We start from the raw sequence: 20,797 nt of genomic DNA on the forward strand, positions 1-20,797 counted from the left end.
CCTATACAGTCTTGGGATTGGCAAGCGTTTTGCCTCTGAAGAAATTAATATAATTTAGAAAAAAGTCCTTCCTTAAAAATTAAGGAGAAATACAGAAAAAGATAATACTAAAAAGTAAAAAAAGAAATGTTGAAATTTATGTCAAATCAACCAAATTAATGCCTAGTGCAAAATAAGTTTGAATTGTAATTTTATGAAGTATTAATTTGTAAGATCCGCACAACGTCAATTTTTTTTGTTGATATTAGTAATGAATTTAGTTTACTTTTAAGCGCTTTATTAATATTATTTTCTACTTTTTTTTAGTACTTTCGTTAAAGTCGGTTCATACTTTTTTTTAAAAGTTTTTATTCCTTTTGTTATAATATGTTTTCACATTCAATCGGTTCTCGAAATCCTTCATACCTTCACAATCTGAAACCCCTTAGATGTTATACTAAACCTGCAAACTGCAGAACAATTTTGGTTGCATAACAGGATAGATTATACAGTTAGAGTACGTTTGTTTTATCTCAGTGGTGTCCAATTATAATAAGCCTGAGGGCCATAACTGTCTTTACTAGTAAGGTGGAGGGCCACAGCTAATAATAATAATAATAATAATAATAATAATAATAATAATAATAATAATAATAATAATAATAATAATAATAATAATAATAATAATAATAATTATTATTATTATTATTATTATTATTATTATTATTATTATTATTATTATTATTATTATTATTATTACACTACAAAAGAAACATATAAAAAATATATTTGAAATATTACATACCTATTCAATGTGACTAATGAGGGTGACTAGCAGCGTTTACAAGGGCTGGGGTATCTACATCCATTCCTCTTGTAAAAGATGTAACCCGCAGATGTAAAAGAGAAGAATCTCCAAGGCAGCTTCTGGAGCGATTCTTTGCAATTTTCATGGTGGAAAATGCACTTTCACAGAGATAAGTACTACCAAACAGTGACACTATTTTCCGACACAACACACAAAAGCTAGGGAAACGTTTGTTAGAAAGTAGTCTGAAAAATTTACTCCTTTCTTTGTTCTTGTCTGAAACAATGGGTCAGCCTGAAACTCACAAAGTTCAAGCTGTAAGTTTGCAGCTTGTTCTTCGGTGTTTATTGTCAATGCATTAGTAAATAATGCAATGCCGTTTTTTAGTTTGTCAAAATCTGAGAATCTCGCATTAAATCCATTCATGATACTCTCGATGTTTCTACAGAACTCAGAAAAATTAAACGCTTCTTTTTCAAAATCTAATGTCAGACGATTGCAACTTGGAAAGTATGCTAAATTGTGTTTATCACAAGAAGTGGTGTATTTCTTGCGCGCTATGGCTTCTAGGCAAAGTTCGAGGAAGAAAGGGTCTGATTTAAAAAGCTAGATCAAATATAAATTCGTTTATTGAAGTAATCGTCCCTTTCAGCAACGGTTACATTACTGACTCCATTGTTGTCTTGGATGCCTGCTCCTTTTTGTTGTATAGAAGCGCTAAATGGATGCCTTATTCCGAAAGAAGAGTGAAAACATTAAATGAATGAATGAATATAAATTAAAATATTATCAGTTATAACAATCGTAAATCATGAAAGCTTTGTGGGCCGCAGGAAATGGTTTGGCGGCCCGCGGGCCGCCATTTGGACAGCCCTGTTTTATCTTGACACATTTATCACCATTTCACTTGGTTAGCCTTTCAAGTATTTTCTGCTAGCCTCACGTGAACGTTTTAATTCAATAGACATCTTATTGGTTTTGTCATGTAGGTAACGTTAGCTGTCAGCCAGCCCATCTAATGAGGTCATTGCTATTTGGCGGGTATTTGAAGTGTAGTTGCCAACGCAAACAAGTGTATTACAGTGATTTGTGAGTTGTGTGGCGTTTTGCTGTGTTTCCTAGCGTATTGTAACTCAACTTAAACGTGGTGTAGCAACAACGTGTTGCAGACAAATCCATTCTTTAATAGGCCATATCACGGCGAAATTAAAATACCCTAATTTTACAGTAATTATGTGATATCTTCAAATAGATAAAAGATAATCAAAAAGTGGAACAAGAGCTCCCTAGACAATATTATTTTGCATGAGGTAACGTTATCATGAGTCACCTAGTAGCTTTCCGTTTGCAGCCATTTACAAACGCGAAAATAAATGCCGATTTTCGAAATTGCTGGAAGTCGAGAGCAGATAAGTGAGTCGTGATAACGGTATATCATGTAAAATAATATTGTCTGCGGAGCTCTTGTTCCACTTTTCGATTATCTTTCACCTATTTGAAGATATTACATAATTACTGTAAAATTAGCGGTATTTTAATTTCTCCGTGATACGGCCTCTTAAGCGGAAAACGTGCCAAGAAGAAACAAACGTAATCTAGTAAATAGGAATATTAATAACTATATTGATGTGCGACACTGAAGGCGAAAATAAGTTTCACACGTTGTGTCACTCCCGAATGGCATACATTGGTGAAACTTGAACCATACATAGAAAGTAGTGCTAGAATACGATACAGAAAGAACACTTCTATATGGATTCAATCCTAAACGTACTGCGACTCATAATTACTCAGACTGAATCTCCTGTCATTGGGAAAGAGAACGTGACTCCACTCCATCTCGGTCCAATCCCCATGTTCTCGGTACCACTGCAAATAGTAATGCCGATGAGTAGGTATGAACCAGGGGTAAAAGTGGATCTGAAAGGATAGGGAAACGCATGATGTCATGCCGTCCTCCGTGCCTATCTCTGCCTATTTTAATTTTTTTGGGAAGTGGAGGAATGTCATAGATACTTTTGGAAACGGGGAATAGCGTCCCCCGCGTCTCCCCTCACTTTTACCTCTGGTGTGAACGGAATACAACGTAATGGCCGTCGTGCAAACAGACCACCCTAATGCAGTCAACGTGGCATTGCAGAGCGTGAGATTGGGCGACTTGCAATCCTTTTAAATTATTTTGCAGTTACACCAGATGTTTGACGTTGATTCGTTCTTGGCTGTTGCACAATGAAGTGGTTGTTCTCTGCTGTAGTTGATTGTGATGGACCACCACCTCTCCTTCGCATTACATTGTTTATGGTTGAAAATACTCCTCATTCATGTGAAACAATGCTGTAGACCAGCGTTTCCCAACCGGTTACTGTAAAATTAGCGGTATTTTAATTTCTCCGTGATACGGCCTCTTAAGCGGAAAACGTGCCAAGAAGAAACAAACGTAATCTAGTAAATAGGAATATTAATAACTATATTGATGTGCGACACTGAAGGCGAAAATAAGTTTCACACGTTGTGTCACTCCCGAATGGCATACATTGGTGAAACTTGAACCATACATAGAAAGTAGTGCTAGAATACGATACAGAAAGAACACTTCTATATGGAACATTGGTGTGCCGTGAATGGGCCGCTGGTGTGCCGTGAGGAATCGAAACAAAATTATTAATTTTATAGCAATCAAATTGCAAAACCCAGGGAAAAATGTATATTTGTATTTCACATTGTTATGAACCTCTACTGTGAATCTACAATTTTAAGTTTCATACCGGGTTACTGTTCTGTACCTTTCTAATGTTGAAAAAAATTGTTATCATTGTTATGACCATTATTGCTTCTTTATTGTTACAGACTATTTCGTAACATGAACATTTAAAATATCATTCAATCCTTTCGACAAATTGCCTACATTTGTGTTTTAAAAGTAAAAGAGATTTGTTCGTTCGTTATTTAGCGATCTCCCTTCTTAGTAATAGGTTGGATACAGTTTTTGAAAAGAAAGCGTATTTTTAAAAACCTCGGTCCAATTTTTCATTGCAATTCTTTTCTATTTTTAAATTAGAATGAAAAATAAGCATAATGATTTACCACGGGAAAAAAACAGTGAAAGAGCTTTCTCCTCTGTGAAAAGGAGATCAATATTCAGAGAAAAATACCACTGTATTTAATATTTACAAATAATAATATCTATAAGTGTGCCGCTAGAATCCAAGTAACACCCGTAGTGTGCCGCAAGTTGAAAAAGGTTGGGAAACGCTGCTGTAGTCTTTACCAAACTCCTGAGCCACACTCTTTACACTTAATCATTATTCCAGGTTTCCGTCAATTTTCCCCATATGAAGCCATCCAAATGTCTCTTGCCATGTTGTTATGATTAACATTACGACAATGCATGTTAACAGTTCTCTGACCGACACAGACTATTTCGTCCTTTCATTTAACTGATTCGTGTTAGAGAACGTAACCTATGACCACGCTGACGTAACGATATGCAACGTCTTGCTTCGTTTGCACGTATGATAGACATTCGACAACACGCTGCGGGTCTTTCATTCATTTCCATCGAGCAATATTTTATGCTACTTTATTTATATCGTCCTTAAATTTTGCACACCAGTGTATATACAAAATTGTTATCTTACAAATCTTATCCATAGATCGGTTTAATTTTTCACAAATATGTTATATTGCCAATTCTTCACAAAGCCTATATAGAGTAGCAAGAACAACACGGATAAACAAGATATAGGCTATTTTCAAATAAATCTAACACATAAACGCTCTGTTTCGACCTCTTTATTTATCTGTATATTTCTTATATATCAGAATCGGATCTACAATGTTGTCAATTGTCCCAGTCTTTCAAAGGAGAAAGTTGAGTACTAATCTGCCACATAGCAGATGCATGGATGATACAATTTGACAATGAGATATGTTATGATACTGACATATAAAACACTACATCTAGAATGTTTTAACATTGTAGGTATCTGAGGGGGGACAGTCACGGGGCAGGAGTAGCCATCAGGGGGCCCTCCCCCTTGACCTCCTCTGATGTCGTCACTGGTTGCGAGATTTAATAATAAAGTTAAACCAGAGCACGTATGAATCATTGTGAGTTAGAGAAAATCATGTAAATATCTGGTAACGTTAAGTTAAATCTGTTTTATAGTAATTTGAACATGCATTGTGATAAAGTACTACAGAACAGAATTATCCAGCAAGGAAGTCAAGCATATATTCCAGCGCCTCTAAAACAATTTTTCAACAGGTTATCGCTTTTATTATGTTTTACCCTACTCTTGTCCCCTCTGAAAACAAATGTATTATTATTATTTAAGTATTGTTGTTTTGAACATATACTGGGAACTCATATTTTCAAAAGTACGATTATCTAAAATTCCCTTTTATTAAGATCACACAGTGGGACTTATAAAATTACTTCGCAGGGTTACTCTTGAACGAAAGCGAATTTTTATTTTATTTTATTTTTGGCGATAGACAGCTAGAACGATTATCTCAGCCGAGTTCGGTAATTTAGTTAATCCGATAACATCTTAACGGGTATCCCGTTTAAAATCTGCAACTTTCCCTAGCTTTCTATGCAACCCGCACAGTAGCAAATAAATGTTGGTTGCCTACAATAAAAGTATATGGAATATTGTGATCTTTTAAGAAAATACGTATTAATTCTTTAAAAAGATAATAAGATAATTGATGGCTGACGATATCTGACAATGAAACACTTATCCTGAAAGGGCCCACCCAAAATTACACAGAAATCGGCGCACGAGAGAGCATATCGTACAAGAACACATCTTGAAGATCATTGGTCCGCAGACCATAGTTTGAGAATCACTGATGTGAGCTTGACTCGTAGTCATCACTACAAAGCGTATTAACGATGCTTTTACCAGCCTTCCTGGTAGGGAATTTCTAAATAAATCGGAGGGAATTTTGGATTCTCAGAGCTGGCAACTCGTAAGCTCGCGCCATCTGCAGCGGAGTTCTGCGGTGAGGACTCGGACACTGCCACATGAGTTCTAAACTGATAGGTAGGTGGCAGGTGCATCGCACTTGTATGCTACTCACCGCATTCTTTGAAGAGTGATACATGCCATCAGCAAGGGTTGTGAAGTAGAAACTTTATGTGTATAAGTGTGTGTGTGTGATTCTCAGTTGAACCTGTATACACTGGCGATCATCCATGTGAAAACATTCTGTAAAAAGCCTCCTCCATGGCGTGAAATAATTCCGATTGTCGTTAACGGATAACAATTTCGTTTTTATTGTTATCAAGTTCTCAGTTGTCAACATTCCGTGTTTGTTTGTCATGGGACCATAACATTGCTTTTATTCAGGCTATGTAAACGTTAAGAAATGGGCACTCAAGGTGATTAAATTAGTTTCTCAATCGTTTTAACGACAAAACATCTTGGTTCAAAGGCGGTTTATTTTCTTTTTATTATCAAAAAGTGAGGACTTCATTGAAACCTGTTTTTGTGCTTACATTATTTCCTTTCCCACGTGAAGAAAACTGTCATAACATCATATTTACGGATAACATCCCGAAGTGATTGTGTATTTTGTTTTGTCTGCAAAGTTTTATTGTTCGACAAATAACTGCTGGGAAGCAGAATGATGATTGCAGGATCAGATCATTTCATCAATGGTAAGTACATTATAAGCATTTAAATATAATTTCTTGATTTTTATTAATCTAACTTGTGTTTGAAACTTACTACGCATTAACGTCTACTTCGTTGAATGATTAATGTGCTCTGCTGATATATATTTTTAGTTATCATCTGTTCTATGTTAAAAATGTTTATTAATCTTACCCCACATTTCTGCTCTTTTCTTTAAAAAAATGTTGGAATCAAATTATACTAAAACTTATATATGTATTTGTTTAGGATTTAGAAATGTTACTTAATGGAATAGTTTATGTGGTTGATATGTTTCTCATTGTCAAATAATACGCACCGGTAATCAAATACATCATTAGGCTTAGCTGATGAGCTGAATAGGAATAAAGATAATGTCAAAATTACTGATAAGACTACTTATCTCTTTGCTTCTAGAATAACATATTTTATTAGTGTTTTAGTATTTAGCTAGAAGATAAGCAGATAAATTTATAATATTATACTTTGATTTTTCTCAATATTTTGAGAAAGTTAAAAAGTGTGGACAGGTCTGATTACCATTTATAACTATCTAAAAACAGTCGAATTAAACAATTCCACGTTTAATCAGTAAAAAGAGTCATTTTCACCTTCTAGAATATGTTTCGAAATTATTTTAGAGATTTCAAATAAAATTCCTGAATTTATATGACACTGTATATGCCTGAAACTCTACAGGTATAGACATTTTTTACTTTTAGTTTAAGATATTACCAATGTATGTGTCTGTGTTGAGTAATGTTAAAACAATAAGATGATTTTTATTTGATTTGAGTTTAACGTCCCTTTCAGCAGCGAGGCTCTATGACACGTGGACCTACAGCTTAACGTGGAATCCGGGCCATACGAGTTCCCACTGGGAATCGAACCCGGGTCTCTCACGTTAAAGGTGCATATGCTAACCACTTTTTCACGAGAGAGCTCAAATAAGAGAAAAGAAAAGGTTCATTGAGGACCAAATGAACAACAGAAAAAGATTTCTGCCTAAACCTAGTATTCAATAGAAGATTATGTACTCGGAAAATAGTAGAGGGTGGAATTTGATACACTCCAGTCTAAAGTTATAACAAGCTTAAAAACGAGGACATTTTCAGATTTCACAAAGATATTTATATTAGTCTAAACATCTCTTAATGGCATAGCTATTAATAATTTATACTACTGAAGGTTTACAATACTGATTACAGAATATCGAAGTTTCTTTCCTCGCACTTATAACCAGATGTGTTGTATTTCCTTGGAATCTAAACATTGAAACAGTATTAACAATTAATAATTTTTACAAATACAATACAGGGTGAACCATGTATCTTAATACGCCCTTGTAACTTTTAAACTGACAGATATAAAATTCTGAAACTGGTACCGCACAAGTATCGACAGAGGGACATAGTTTAACATATTCTACAATACAACCAGATTAAACCCATATAAGGTCGTATTTTTTTTCAAACAGCAATATGTCAGATTATTATGAAGGTAACCAAGAAAGTTCTTTCGCTTTTTCACCCATCACCTTCAAATATCGATATGTTAGCTGAGAAGTATCTGGAAAATCAAAAATAGTCCCCATCATCATCGACGACCTTCTGCCAATGTTCTAGAAGGCCATGGATTCCATCGCGGTAGAACTTGGTAGGTCGTGAAGCGAAGAAGGTATCAAGTGCGTTTTGCACCTCTACTACGGATTTGAACTGGAGTCCTTTAAAGTGATAGTCCAAGGAATAAAACAGGTGATAATAGAACGGTGCAATGTCCGGGGAGTACGGCGAATGCAATAGTGTTTCCCATCCAAGGCGTAGAATGGTATCCTGGTCATCCTAGCCAAGTGGGGCTTAGCATTGTCCTGTACTAGGAGGACTACCTTTGCGATTCAGAAGTGTTGGCTCTACAGTTTTGAGTTTTTCTTGAACACGGCTCAAGAGCCGTGCTGACAGTACACAGTTGCATTAATGCTCTGACAAGCTGGTAGCAGTTCCCGATTCAGATGCCGCGAGCAGTCCACCAAACACACAGGAGGACCTTCTTCTGGTGCAATGCTTCTTTCGGCTGTTTTGGAACCAGTTCATGGGATGCTCACCAATAATAACGGCGCCGTGGAGCTTTGCACAGAACCCAATTCTCATCACATGTCAACACTCTGTTCAGAAACGACTCCTTCCGCAGACGAGACAGCAGAGAAACATAAGTGTCTGCTCGCGTTGCCTTCTGTCCCGTACTCAAATCATGTGGTACCTATCTTGTAGTGTTTCCCAAGTTGATGAAGTTGCTGCCGAATGGTTTCTCATCTCACACTGAATTGTAGTTTGAGTTCCTCACATGCCTTGCCACTGTTCGCCTCAATTGCTGCCTGAAGACCTTCATTTTGTATATGTCTTCCGGCACGTAGTGCGTCTTCGAGTGTTTCGTCACCGTTCTTAAACTTGTTAAACCACCGCTGCACTGTCCACGTAGTCACGACACCCTCACCAAAGGCTTGATATATTCTCCGCCCGGCTGCAGCGGCATTTGACCCCAATTTGAACTCACACAGCAAACTTTCTTGGTTACCTATATATGTATTTCCAAATGTGCATGCAAAACGAAAACTTACAATACCACATTCATTATGCAGTACTGTAAACTAAGGATGCTACAGTGTCAAGGACATAAAAAATCAATCAAATTTTGATGAGTTCTGCAGCAGTAATAATGCAACTGACACTGGACAGGGTCATGCACATCAGAAATACTTTAGTATTGTCGTATACTACGGTCATCATATGCGGTATTTCGAACAAGTAGAAGAAAGTTACAATTAATTGAAAATTAGACTTTTTCAAAGAACTTTACTTTGAGAAAAATGTTTAAATAAGTATCACATCGGATTCCATAGGTAATTTCCAATATACACAAAGATCATAATGCTGTTTATAACAATTTGATATATTAAACCATTACTAAGATATAAAAAATATGGTTGAATTTGATATGTTGCTTAAAATGGGGTATTAGCGGGAACATTTTAAACAACATTTGGGTTTTCTTTGTTTATATAACATCATAACAATACTTTTGAGTAGTTGCAGTTACAAGAAGTTCTATTAATTGCATAATTTTAAGCAGTGTTGCAAACTTTACCATTGTTTATTATAACTCCAGAACAGTTTGAGGTATTGAATTGCTGTAAACGGCGTTGTGATCTTCACGTCTATTGAAAACCATCTATGCAATTGGGCGAGGTACTTGTCTAAGAAGTTTTTCGAAATAAAGTCTTTTAAAAAGTCAAATTTTCAATCCCTTGTATTTTGTTACTATTCATTCGAAATTCATATCGTACGAAATTCATGTTATATCATACTTGGCAATACTGAATAACAAATATGATATCGTAAGTTTTCATCAGACATGTGAATTCGAAATATGTAGTAGCCTGACGTAATGCCACTTAAAAAGCAAAATTTTATGTTGTGTTGACAACATTGTTAACCTGGTGATAACAGAGTGTGTAAAATAATGTCCCCCTGCCGATATTTTCATGATACGGAATTTCAGTGTTTACCTATTAGTTTAAAAGTTACAAGAGAGTATCAAGATAAATGGCCTACCCTGTGTATATATATCGGAAAAAAGATTACAAAGCATATAACTTGTGTTATTCACTGTAATTTAACGAAAATTCATTTGTAGTTTAATAACATGTTTGTCTTATTGCACTTCGAATTCTGACCAAGTACACCCGAGAATCGGACATTTAAAATGGTGACTCATCTGGAAAATTGCTCAAGAATAGAAATGAGGTCAATGTTGCAGTTCCTGTGAGCCAAAAACACTACACCTGATGGTATTCATGGTCAGATTGTGAAGGTTATGTTAAGGGCTTAATTTAAAGATAACATGTAAGTGGTGTTGTGACTTCAAAGAGGACGGTCCAGGATTGTTAATGAAAACCCAGTACCTCAAACACTTACCTCAACTGTGCTCGTGTTACCAGAAGACCACCATCACGCTCAATATCAGCTGAGCTATAACTACCATATGGTATTGTGCAGAACATTGTGGTTAATGTCCTTAAGTATAGGAAAGTGTGCAGGAAATCGGTGCCACGGGAACTATCTGAGAACAATAAGACAACCATAATGGCGACGTCACTGAATACCCTGGAGCGTTACACAGTGAAGGGGAATAATTTTCTTTACGGGGTAGTGATTAGTGTTGAAACAATATTGTACCTGTTCACTCCATCAAGGAAGCAGACATTCATTAAATGGAATCATACATCTTCCACACAGAAGAAGAAATTCAAAGTGGTTGCTCCGTAAACAAAACTTTTATGCACTGTATACTGGGACGTATCAGGTATGCTACTGATCAATCATTTGGAACTCCCTCGTGGCAAAACGGTTAGATACGCGCCTTTGGCGTGAGAGACCGTCCGATTCCCGGCGAGAGCACACGTGGTTCGGATTGCATGTTAAGCTGTAGGTCCACGCCTCATATATCCTCGTTGTTAAAAGTGACGCTAAAATCAAATCAAATCAAATGATCTATTATTGGGAACAGGGAGAAACTCTGAATGATGAAGGGTATTGCAGATACTTCTGAAGTTACCGGATGTCATGATTGAAAACCTTCTGATCTCCTTTGTCGTGGTGTGATTCTTCTGGATGATAATGCGAGACCCCATTCGGCACAAAAATCTGTTGAGCGTATTCAGCGCTTATACTAGGAATGTCTAGATTACCCATACAGCCATGATCTAGCCCCTAATGATTTTCACAATTTCCTTACTCTAAAGTAGAACATGGCTGGCCATCATAATTTGAAATGTGATGATTTCAAAACCGTTGCCTCAAGGTGGCTATGAGAACTTGTCGTGGATTTCTGTGCAACCAGTATGGAAAGCTTGACAAGTGCTTGAAGCAGAAAATGTAATTACATTGACAATTAGTGTTGAGTGTCCTCTATCATCAGGTGTGATGACCTCCCAGCTTTGTATCACGCATAAGCCACAATAGGTTTTATAACCTTCTTTCGAACGTTCCTCACACACACGCGTGCACGCAAATGCTTCCACATAATGCCACTGAGGGCAATATTTTGCGTTCTTCCTTCTGCAGCTTTCATAGCCTATGGAATTCGTCTGAATTCGAAACTCGAACGTCTCGTTTGAGCACCTTAGCAAAGCACCCACCATTTCCCTCTTATTGTAGACCAAACATCCAAAAGCGCTGAAACATGTGTTTAATAATTTTAGATGAAAAATGCAAGCAGTAAATTTCTGGATGATTTCAAAGGCCCGGAAAAGAGGATGTGTCCAGGTAAAAGAGAAAGATATCTGGTAACACTACTCCAGAGCCCCCTCCTGGCTAAGCTGTTAGCGTACTTGCCTTTTGCGTGGGAGACTCGGGTTCGATTGACGCTGGGAGCTCATGTGGTTCGAATCCCACGTTAAGTTATAAGTCCGTGTCTCATATGACCTTGTTGCTGAAAGAGAAGCTAAACTAAAAATCAAATAAAGTCAATGCAACTCTAGTCCAGTTCAGCAATCAGCTTTATACAGTATTTTTCCCTAATATTACCATGCCGTTAGATGAAGAATAAAGCAAAATACTTCTCAAACATCACTCCTAAAATTATTTTTTACCGGAGCTTCCTCGTGCCGGTATGATTAGCGTACGCGTCTTCGGTGTCCAAGACCTAGGTTCGATTCCTTGCAAGAAGTCGTGTGGTTTGAATTTCACGTTAAGCTGTAGGTCCACATCTCATAATATAACCTCGGTGTTGAAAGGGACGCTAAACTTTAATAATGCAATCCAATGATTGTTATTATTGTTTTTTTTCATTATGTTGCCTTAACTCCTGAACTGCAATCAAATTTTGTTCTATTTTCATAATCCTCTTCTATTTTTCCTTCAAGAAAGTGTACACATGAACTTGAAAAATAATAATAGTAACAATAACATTAATATGCTCTACTAGACAGTAAAAAGGATAACGCCGGTAGATATCAACGGTTAGATTATATTTGCTGTCATCTAATGGCGCGATAAGTAACTTCTACTACCTTTCTTTCAACACTGGAAAATGAGATACGGATCCTTCTTACCAGAGGAGGAGCATTACTAAACTATTGTTTCTATGTAGATCCTTAATCTTGCCTGTCAAGAATCTACAGTTTAACGTGATCACAATTTTTTTTACGGATTTTCTTTCTTTTTCTTTAAAAAAATGTTTCTATAGCGTTGTGTGAAATTCACTAAGAAATATAATGAATTTATCAATTTGTGTTTAAGACTACTACTTCAAAATCTGTTACCGAACCAGCTGAAATGCCCGTTTTTCAGATGGGAAAAATACATGGAGTTTAAATACCAAATTTCACCTTCCTAACATGTCTTTAGCCTTTAGGTATTTCAAGATATGGTCATTTTATTATAATCAGTTTATTATATATATATATATACTTCAATTGTTTTAAACGAACAGTCTAAATACCAAATTTCATGTCTCTAACCTTAAAGGATATTGAAACATGAACATTTAAATATAATAATTACCATTTTGAAAAGTCCTTTCCTTACTGGAACCTTACGTCACAAATCGTACGCATTGTCCAAAATTGAATTTTCAAGCTTAAGCAGTTTAGCCTGGACGTTGATCAGTCAGTCGCTCAGAACTTCTTTTCTACATGGAGATTAGATTTAGTTAATTTAAGGAATTGGAAGAAAGTTGTTTTAGGCAATAGTAAGTGCACTGAGAAAAAAAATGTAGGTAGCGTACTTAAAACGGTAGGGTACATGCATAATACCTGTAGTTTTCGGACTTAACGTACAGCAGACGTAACCTATAACTGAATACACATGTTTTATAATACTTTCTGTATAAGTATTCCATCTATACGTACTTTCCGCATGAAACAATATAGGCGGTCATTATCTCACATACAAATGGACGTATATAACATATATAACATAAGTATATGCATGTGATATATGGAAAACTGTTAGATGTCAGACATCCTGCAACGGCATGATGCAACATCTAAAGGCAGTGCGTATGTAGAATATGGATAACGTATGTTCCATACTGATTTCTGTAGTAAGCAAGAGTATTCCGTATATTTGTACAATATACCGCTATCCGGAGAACGGATTTTTCTCAGTGTAACATTTAAAGCTATACTTTCGAAAAAAAAAAAGTTTCTTAACTCACACAAAAAGCAGATTCAACAAACTTTAATCAATGTAAATTTACAGTATTACAGTATTTTCTCTACAATGTTAAATAATAAGGCTTTAACTACGAAACTAGCTTCATGAGACTGAAAGTAAACGTAACTATCGCCACGAGTGCATCTTATCCACCTTCGTGCCTTTTTAAGAAATCTTCTGTTATAGATTATCTCATCTAGTTATATATGACTTATATAACAGAGGCTGTGACGCACAAAACATCTTTAAGGAGATGACACAATTTAAACTAATTGTTATCACCCTTGCCTTGCATTAGGAGGACCCAAATTGAAAGCTTGCCACAGTCATCCTTCCTGAGGTTTTCTAAGTTTTTTTCCAGTCCACTTGGCGAATTCTGAGTTGTTTCCTTTAAATACAGGACTTAATAGACTGCTTTCAGAAGTTTTCTTCCCATTGTTAAGTTTCCAGTGTAGAATGTCCCTGGGACTTCATTTAGACAAATACTATATTAACCACTTACAAGCATAAATGATTCCAAGATTTTGGAAAAGTGATATATATATATATATATATATATATATATATATATATATATATATATATATATATATATATATATATATAGATATAGATATATATATATATATATATAGATATATATATATGTGTGTGTGTGTGTGTGTGTGTGTGTGTGTGTAAGCTCATACTAAAAATGTGAGTGATTCTATTCCATGTACTTGCGTATATTGAAGGAACATGCATAAATACATACTTTATTGTTACTGAATTTCTTTTCCTCTTTCAATGAAGTATGGAGGGAAGAATTAGGATGATCAGTATATCATAATCTTTCTAAATGTTATTTGCATAATTCTGAAATCAGAAAACTCTATTAACTGTTATAGAGTAACGAACTTACGTGTAAAGAAATAACATATATACTTGTTGCATAAATTAAGCGTAAAATTATTTTAGAAGACAGTAAAATTTGCAAACGCTAAAACAAACAAACAGAAATAATCATGTTTACAGATGGATGATATTTTTATAAAGATATTTCATTTGGAAAGAAAGGCTCAAATCGCAGTTCAGGTTAAAGAGAAGCGAGACAATCAGAATAGTAAAGACAAACATTGCCTCGCCTTTTATAAACATGTCGTAGCTTTCAGTTTTATTCTTACAAACACAACACCGTCATCTTCTGGATAAAGAAGTTTGACTCACTTTCTTGTACTATGTAAAAAATATGCGTATTAAGTAATCATATTTTGCATTACTGTATTGCTATACCGTAAATATTTATATAAAAAGTACTTTTTTAGCCTCGGCGGACACGGAATATTGTTGAAGATAGGGTGGAGCATGCATCTAGTATTATGGGTGTGCTACCACAAAGGAAAAGAGTTGCTTTGGCTTAGTCGGTAACACGTCTTCCTCGAAGCTGAATGGCTTATGTTCTAACCCCGGTGGAGGTAGATTTATTTCGCATTCTTCCCTTGTTCCAATGCCGTCGTGGATTTTAATCTGTCTCTACAAAATGGGAACCTAGAGATTCCAGTAGGCTGGTGGTACTGACTATGCCATTTCTTGAATGTCCTGAAGTCAAGGTAGTATTGAGCCTTACGTGACATCGCCTGAGGGTCTGCTGAGGTTTAGACATACTTTAACATACTACCCTGCATATTTTGTCTGTTTGATTTCTTTATTTCAAGCTCGTATTCCGAATACAATCTCTAAAAGAGTGGTGATGGCCACGAATTTTGTATACGACTGTGAAACGATAGTATAACATATACCTAGTAGTATATGGTAATTGTTCATATAGCCTATATATTAGGAACGTTTTTACAATTGAATATACATATAAACCCACATAAATGTATATGTTTTACTTTTTATTAATGTTTTATGTGAGTTATCTTGAGTATTTGTGTTCTAATATTTATTTGTTTAATTTTACTTTCCTGTTGTAGGGACAACGAAGAATCAATAATACAATCTTCTCCTCACGGAACTTATTTAAAGAAAGAAAAAAAAACGTGCACAAAATTTGTGATAAAATGGTATCAATTCCAACGGTGATTCTACAAATATAGCTAACGAAGAATGTTCTTGAAAACTAGTTTAGTGGAGACACATTTTTACAAATAAAGGAAGAAAAAGGGGTTAAGCAAGCAAGCCATAGTAGATTTTGGGATTGTTTGTGAAGATCTCATTTACAGCAGAAAGTAACGACGACGCGACACTTGGCCGGCGGCACGGTGTCTAGATTTGTGTTTATATGAGCTACTTCTGCTGTGGAGAAGGAATGAACGGATGAACAAACCAGAAAGAAAGAAAGAAACTTTTGTCTCTCTTTTCGATTTTTCCTAGCTAACTAAATTTTTATAGTCCACAATTTTATTATCTTTTGCGACTATTTAGTATTTTCTTTCTTTTGTACTTTTATATGAAACAAACAGAAGTACCTGTTTTTTCGCACGGAAGAATAGTTTTATAAAAGATATTTGGAAGATACATTATTAATTCCCCTATCTTCCTTCTGGATGCGTATTTAAATCGAAATGAAATTAAAAACCAAGCTCTTATTACAAAACTCTTTCCAAGAAAATCATTTTAAATCTTCAGCAGTTTGCTTATTTTTGCCATTTTATGAAAACGAAACGGGAAATTAAAATATTAGGGAAATTGTCTCCTTTCGTTTTAAATGTGTGTTTTGCGAAAATCCTGGGATACATTTCAACTTAACAAGGAGTTTACATATCAAGTTTCATCCGCTTAAGTTTAACTTGGGATGCTTCAGAGACACTACTTTTGACATAAATTTTGAACTACCTTGAGATACGTATTTTAATCCCAGTTCAAAGTAGGTACTATAACCATGTTTCAAAATTCATTTCAAACGATCAACAACGTGGATTTGCATATGGGGTAGACAGTATAAACATATATTCAGCTTTATACTCGTATGTAATATAACAAAAGAGTATTGGACTCTACAAGAATCTCTTAAGCTTTCTATTTCGGATTTTTCTTTTCGCGAATACAGTTTTTAAAATCATAATTATTGTATAGTGACCTATATTGTATATTTTTCTCCATAACATTGGAATGAGTATATTGGTTAGAACTGAGCTATCTCTGTTTTAAAGAAAGTGAAATTTCTTTAAGATAATATTTGAGTAAAATTGAGTAACTTTAAGATTAGGGAAAGACCAGCAACTTTATTGATTAGGAAAATAACGGTGTAATGTGTGAATTGTTTATAAGTTACAGTTTTGCTCCTATTCTACTACCTTTAACTTTAAATTATTCAACTACTCTTTCTTTTCATCCTCCAAGAAAAGTTATGAATAAATCAACTGAGGAGTAAGAACCTGTTAAACGCCGCAAGCTTAACGTTTGCTATACGTTATACGTATTTAACTCAATGTATTTACGTAGACATAACCCATTCATATGTATTTACGTACACCATATCAAATATTAATTTCTTTAGTAGAGTCGAATTTATAATCTTTCAAGTTTTAAGGTGTCACTGTTAAGAGGAAAATTTTTAATTACGCATTCAAATCGAAAACCATACAAATCAAAGATGAAAGTTATCATTTTAACAGTGAGAAATCTTCGCGTTCTTAACGAGGAAATTATATCTTGTATAATTTTAAGGAAAATTGAACCCAAAATTTTTTTTATCATTATTATTTATATTTATGTATATTAGAGCGAAAATTAAAGGCGCAAAAGCCGTATTGTAAATATTCTCTTGAAAATGAATCAAACTTAAAGAGAAGCATTGGTTGCTCTTAATACAAGGAGAATGACTTAACAGTTTTCACGTGCGGAACGAATACAAATGAAATTCGAATTTTTTTTTAAGTATAATATATTATATTAGTCTTGACGTTGCACAGATTTGTCAAAGAAACAACTATTTTGTTAATATCTTCGAATGTATTGTATTCCGTGATGTTAAAGTGATAAACTTGCAAAAAACTGAACCGAAGGACTTTTTATCTCTTCCAAAGATAACAAGGATATAAGGATCCTTAAATTCAGCTGAAAAGATATCCATTTGTTTGTCCAGTACCACAGATTTTCTTCAAAATAATATATTTAGACCATAAGAGTTGTTTTCTAAATAAGTTCGGAACAATTTGTAGATCAGAAGATTTCCGCTAGCATGTGTAATATTAGGTTGTCTTTATGTTTAACAAAACTATACCGGTACTTAAATTGACACTTTCATTTCGAAATTATTGTTATTTATGACTCGTAACTTGGGAATAAAATAAAAGCACGCAATGATAAGTATTGTAGTCTATGCAAGTTATGTGATTCTTGTAAGATCTTCAGATCATTGTATACCGTAAGATAAAAAATCAAGTAATTCTTGTAAGTGGGGGATCATTATAAGGGAGTCGAGAGTGGAGAAGGCGACTATTCCTGTCCAAAAGATATCCTTTTCTTCTAAGCTTAGTTGGTTTTGCGATAAGCGAAATTACATATCCTTCACCCACCTAACACAGTATTTGTTTAATAAGGTTTTCTATAGCTGATACGGACATTGCCGTTATTGTAGATTTTTTAAACTGACGTGTACCTCTATCATTCAAGTATGATATACACGGGATTTACTATAATGTTCACATGCCAAGTGCTTGATATAAGCGAACAATTTTTCCTACCTTTTAAATTTACAGAGCAGAATTTTACCCTAGTATAAATAGAAACGAAAAACAAGAATTTTAGGAATTATAAACAAAATGAATCAAAAGATTGCGAACTTGGAGAATAGTTAGTTTTTGGCTCAGGAACCACAACATTTTTGAACACCCTCTAAATCGAGTTTCCGTATTTTCTACGGAATAAGCACATCATACTGAGTTAAATCATAGTTGGGTTTGGCTACCCTGTGTGTAGTTATCCAGAATAAGTCCTACAAGATAATTTTTGATTGAAATATGTTGGATCTTGGATCATCGACCACAAAATTTTTGGCTGGCCCCTAAATTGAGTTTTCGTATTTTTCTATGGAATATGCACATCATACTGAGTTTGTTGTTTGGGTTTGGTTACACTATATGTAGTTATCCAGCTATAAGACGTACAAGAAAATGTTTGATTGAAATATTATATATTGGGGCTTTTGATCCAAAAATAGGTGGGGACTGTTCCCCTATTTTCCTATATATATTGCACTATGTTATTCTGTTCTGATGTAAAACTTGTATTATATATTTTGATCCTACATTCATCGTCCAGAAGGCGACCCCCCCCTTAACTCCACTGCAAATGACTCTAGTGATTCTTGTAGATGTTATGATGCACTGCAGTGTTATTTCAGCATGCTCCTGGTATCTTTCAGCACATTAAGTGTATAAGTAACTAACCATTAGTTGTTAATTGTATGTGTTACGAAAGTAGCATAATCACTTAATAAAGTGTTAGAGAACAGTTTTGACCAATCTTCATATCAAGACCCATGATTTTTTGCGTACTTTACTCTTTCTCATCTCAGGCTTTTGGACTCAGACTCCAAATATAAGATTGAAATGAAACGGAAATAGAAATCCCATGAGATTGTGCTTGACTTGCATCACAGTTTGAAAGTTTACAATCTTTCTATATATGTAACAAGTAGCGGTGTCACGTGTACAACACTTGAAGGAGTCTAGTTTGTATGGCATGATGTTTTGTCAATTAATATTGAAACCGAAAGTGATAGTAGATATCTACCACTTCTGGTTTCAGTAGGGAGGTTACAGTAAAGGTGGAATATATTCTTGGCATAGCTTAATTCATTGCTGTTTTACTCTATAGTAATCAACGTTAAAACCAGAAGTAGTTGATTCCTACCACTTGCGGTTTGAATAGTGGTTAAGAAGGGAGACGGTAACTATTTTTTTTTAGAACATCTAGTTAACGAAAAAAGGAACTTCACTGTCTTTTATCGTTTTTGCTTTATGTAGATCAATATTTTGAACTGAAACTATACTGGAGTTGTATCACTTTCAGTTTTAGTAGAGTGTTAAAGGTAGAGATGAAATGTATTCTTGGGACACTTAATGGATTCTAGGAAATAGCTTCGCGTCATTTATTGCAGTTTTTCCTCTATGGTTCTCGGCGGTAAAATCGAAAATGATTGTTTTCTACCACTTTCTTTTTGAATATAACCTCCATCAAGCAGTTTGATCCCCAACTTTAGAGTCTTTACATTCTGTCCAAAATTGGTTGCGATTTATTAAGTAGTTCTTCAGATTTTTGTCTTCCAGAGGATGGAGATACAGGGCCTTATGCAGAGTCGTTCTGACGTGTGATTAGTGCAATACTAAAGTGTTCCACTAATATATGTTTCCTGCAGTAGTCAGGCCTTTAGTATGACACTAATCAGACGTGAAAATGACTCCGCATAAGGCGGACAGTATTTGTCTCCTTGATAGAAGCACATACAGACAGACGGAGGAAATATTTTGAAACCAAACTTCTTAAAAATGAAATGATGTGTGTCTCCTTTTCACGACAAAACAGCTGAAACGTTTGGAATGAATTTTAGAACAGGATTATCACGTGGATCAAAATGAAGTTTTATCGTTTCGCTTTGGTAATTAGCTTTACACAAGCTGAGATAACTGATCATTGAAGTATATCCATTGCATTGCAATAGATCCAATTTTTCGTTGTTGCGTCTGGTCGCTGCAGTTTTCATAGAACTTGCAGCAACGTTGTAAGCGACAAAATATTGAGGCAGCCACTAAGATAAAATTTTTCATTGTTTGTGCTACTACCATGCTACTTACAACTTTTTTATTTTGCACGGGCCGCGGTAGCTCAGTGGTAGAGCGTTCACCTATGATACGTGGGGTCCCTGGTTTGATCCCAGCTCGCACCAAGTGGACATTTTGGTGGACAAAAACCGTGTGTGTAGGTTTCCTCCGGGTTCTTCCGTTTCCTCACACTTTCTTCATTCCATCATTGCATTCCTATCTCATCACCACCGTCTCCTTTAGCCTAACTGGTGTAAACGTGGGACGTAAAACAAAAATGTCATTTCCTTTTATTTATTTTTTTTCGCCTTATCTATTGATTCTCATTATACATATAATGTGATTTTCATTTCATTTCCCTTAGCTGATCGCAGTGAAGCGGAT

At 35.1% G+C, this 20,797-nt stretch overlaps 1 protein-coding gene across 2 annotated transcripts in view; it reads left to right on the forward strand.

The window, feature by feature from the left end:
* Window positions 1-20,797, forward strand: part of Syt14 (Synaptotagmin 14) — a 474,462-nt gene that overhangs the window by 98,501 nt on the left and 355,164 nt on the right. Inside the window, exon 1 of one of the 2 annotated variants that reach the window (XM_081730699.1) lies at window positions 5,836-6,455. The exons of the other annotated variant lie outside the window; for it this stretch is intronic. Coding sequence (XP_081586825.1) covers window positions 6,422-6,455 — 34 coding nt within the window. The 5' untranslated portion in view covers window positions 5,836-6,421. Of the gene's footprint in view, window positions 1-5,835; window positions 6,456-20,797 lie in introns of those variants that run through there. 2 annotated transcript variants of the gene reach the window in all.

The sequence above is a fragment of the Thermobia domestica genome, chromosome 11 (assembly GCF_964235325.1).
Source record: "Thermobia domestica chromosome 11, izTheDome1.hap1.1, whole genome shotgun sequence".
In the NCBI taxonomy this organism is placed as follows: Eukaryota; Metazoa; Arthropoda; class Insecta; order Zygentoma; family Lepismatidae; genus Thermobia; species Thermobia domestica.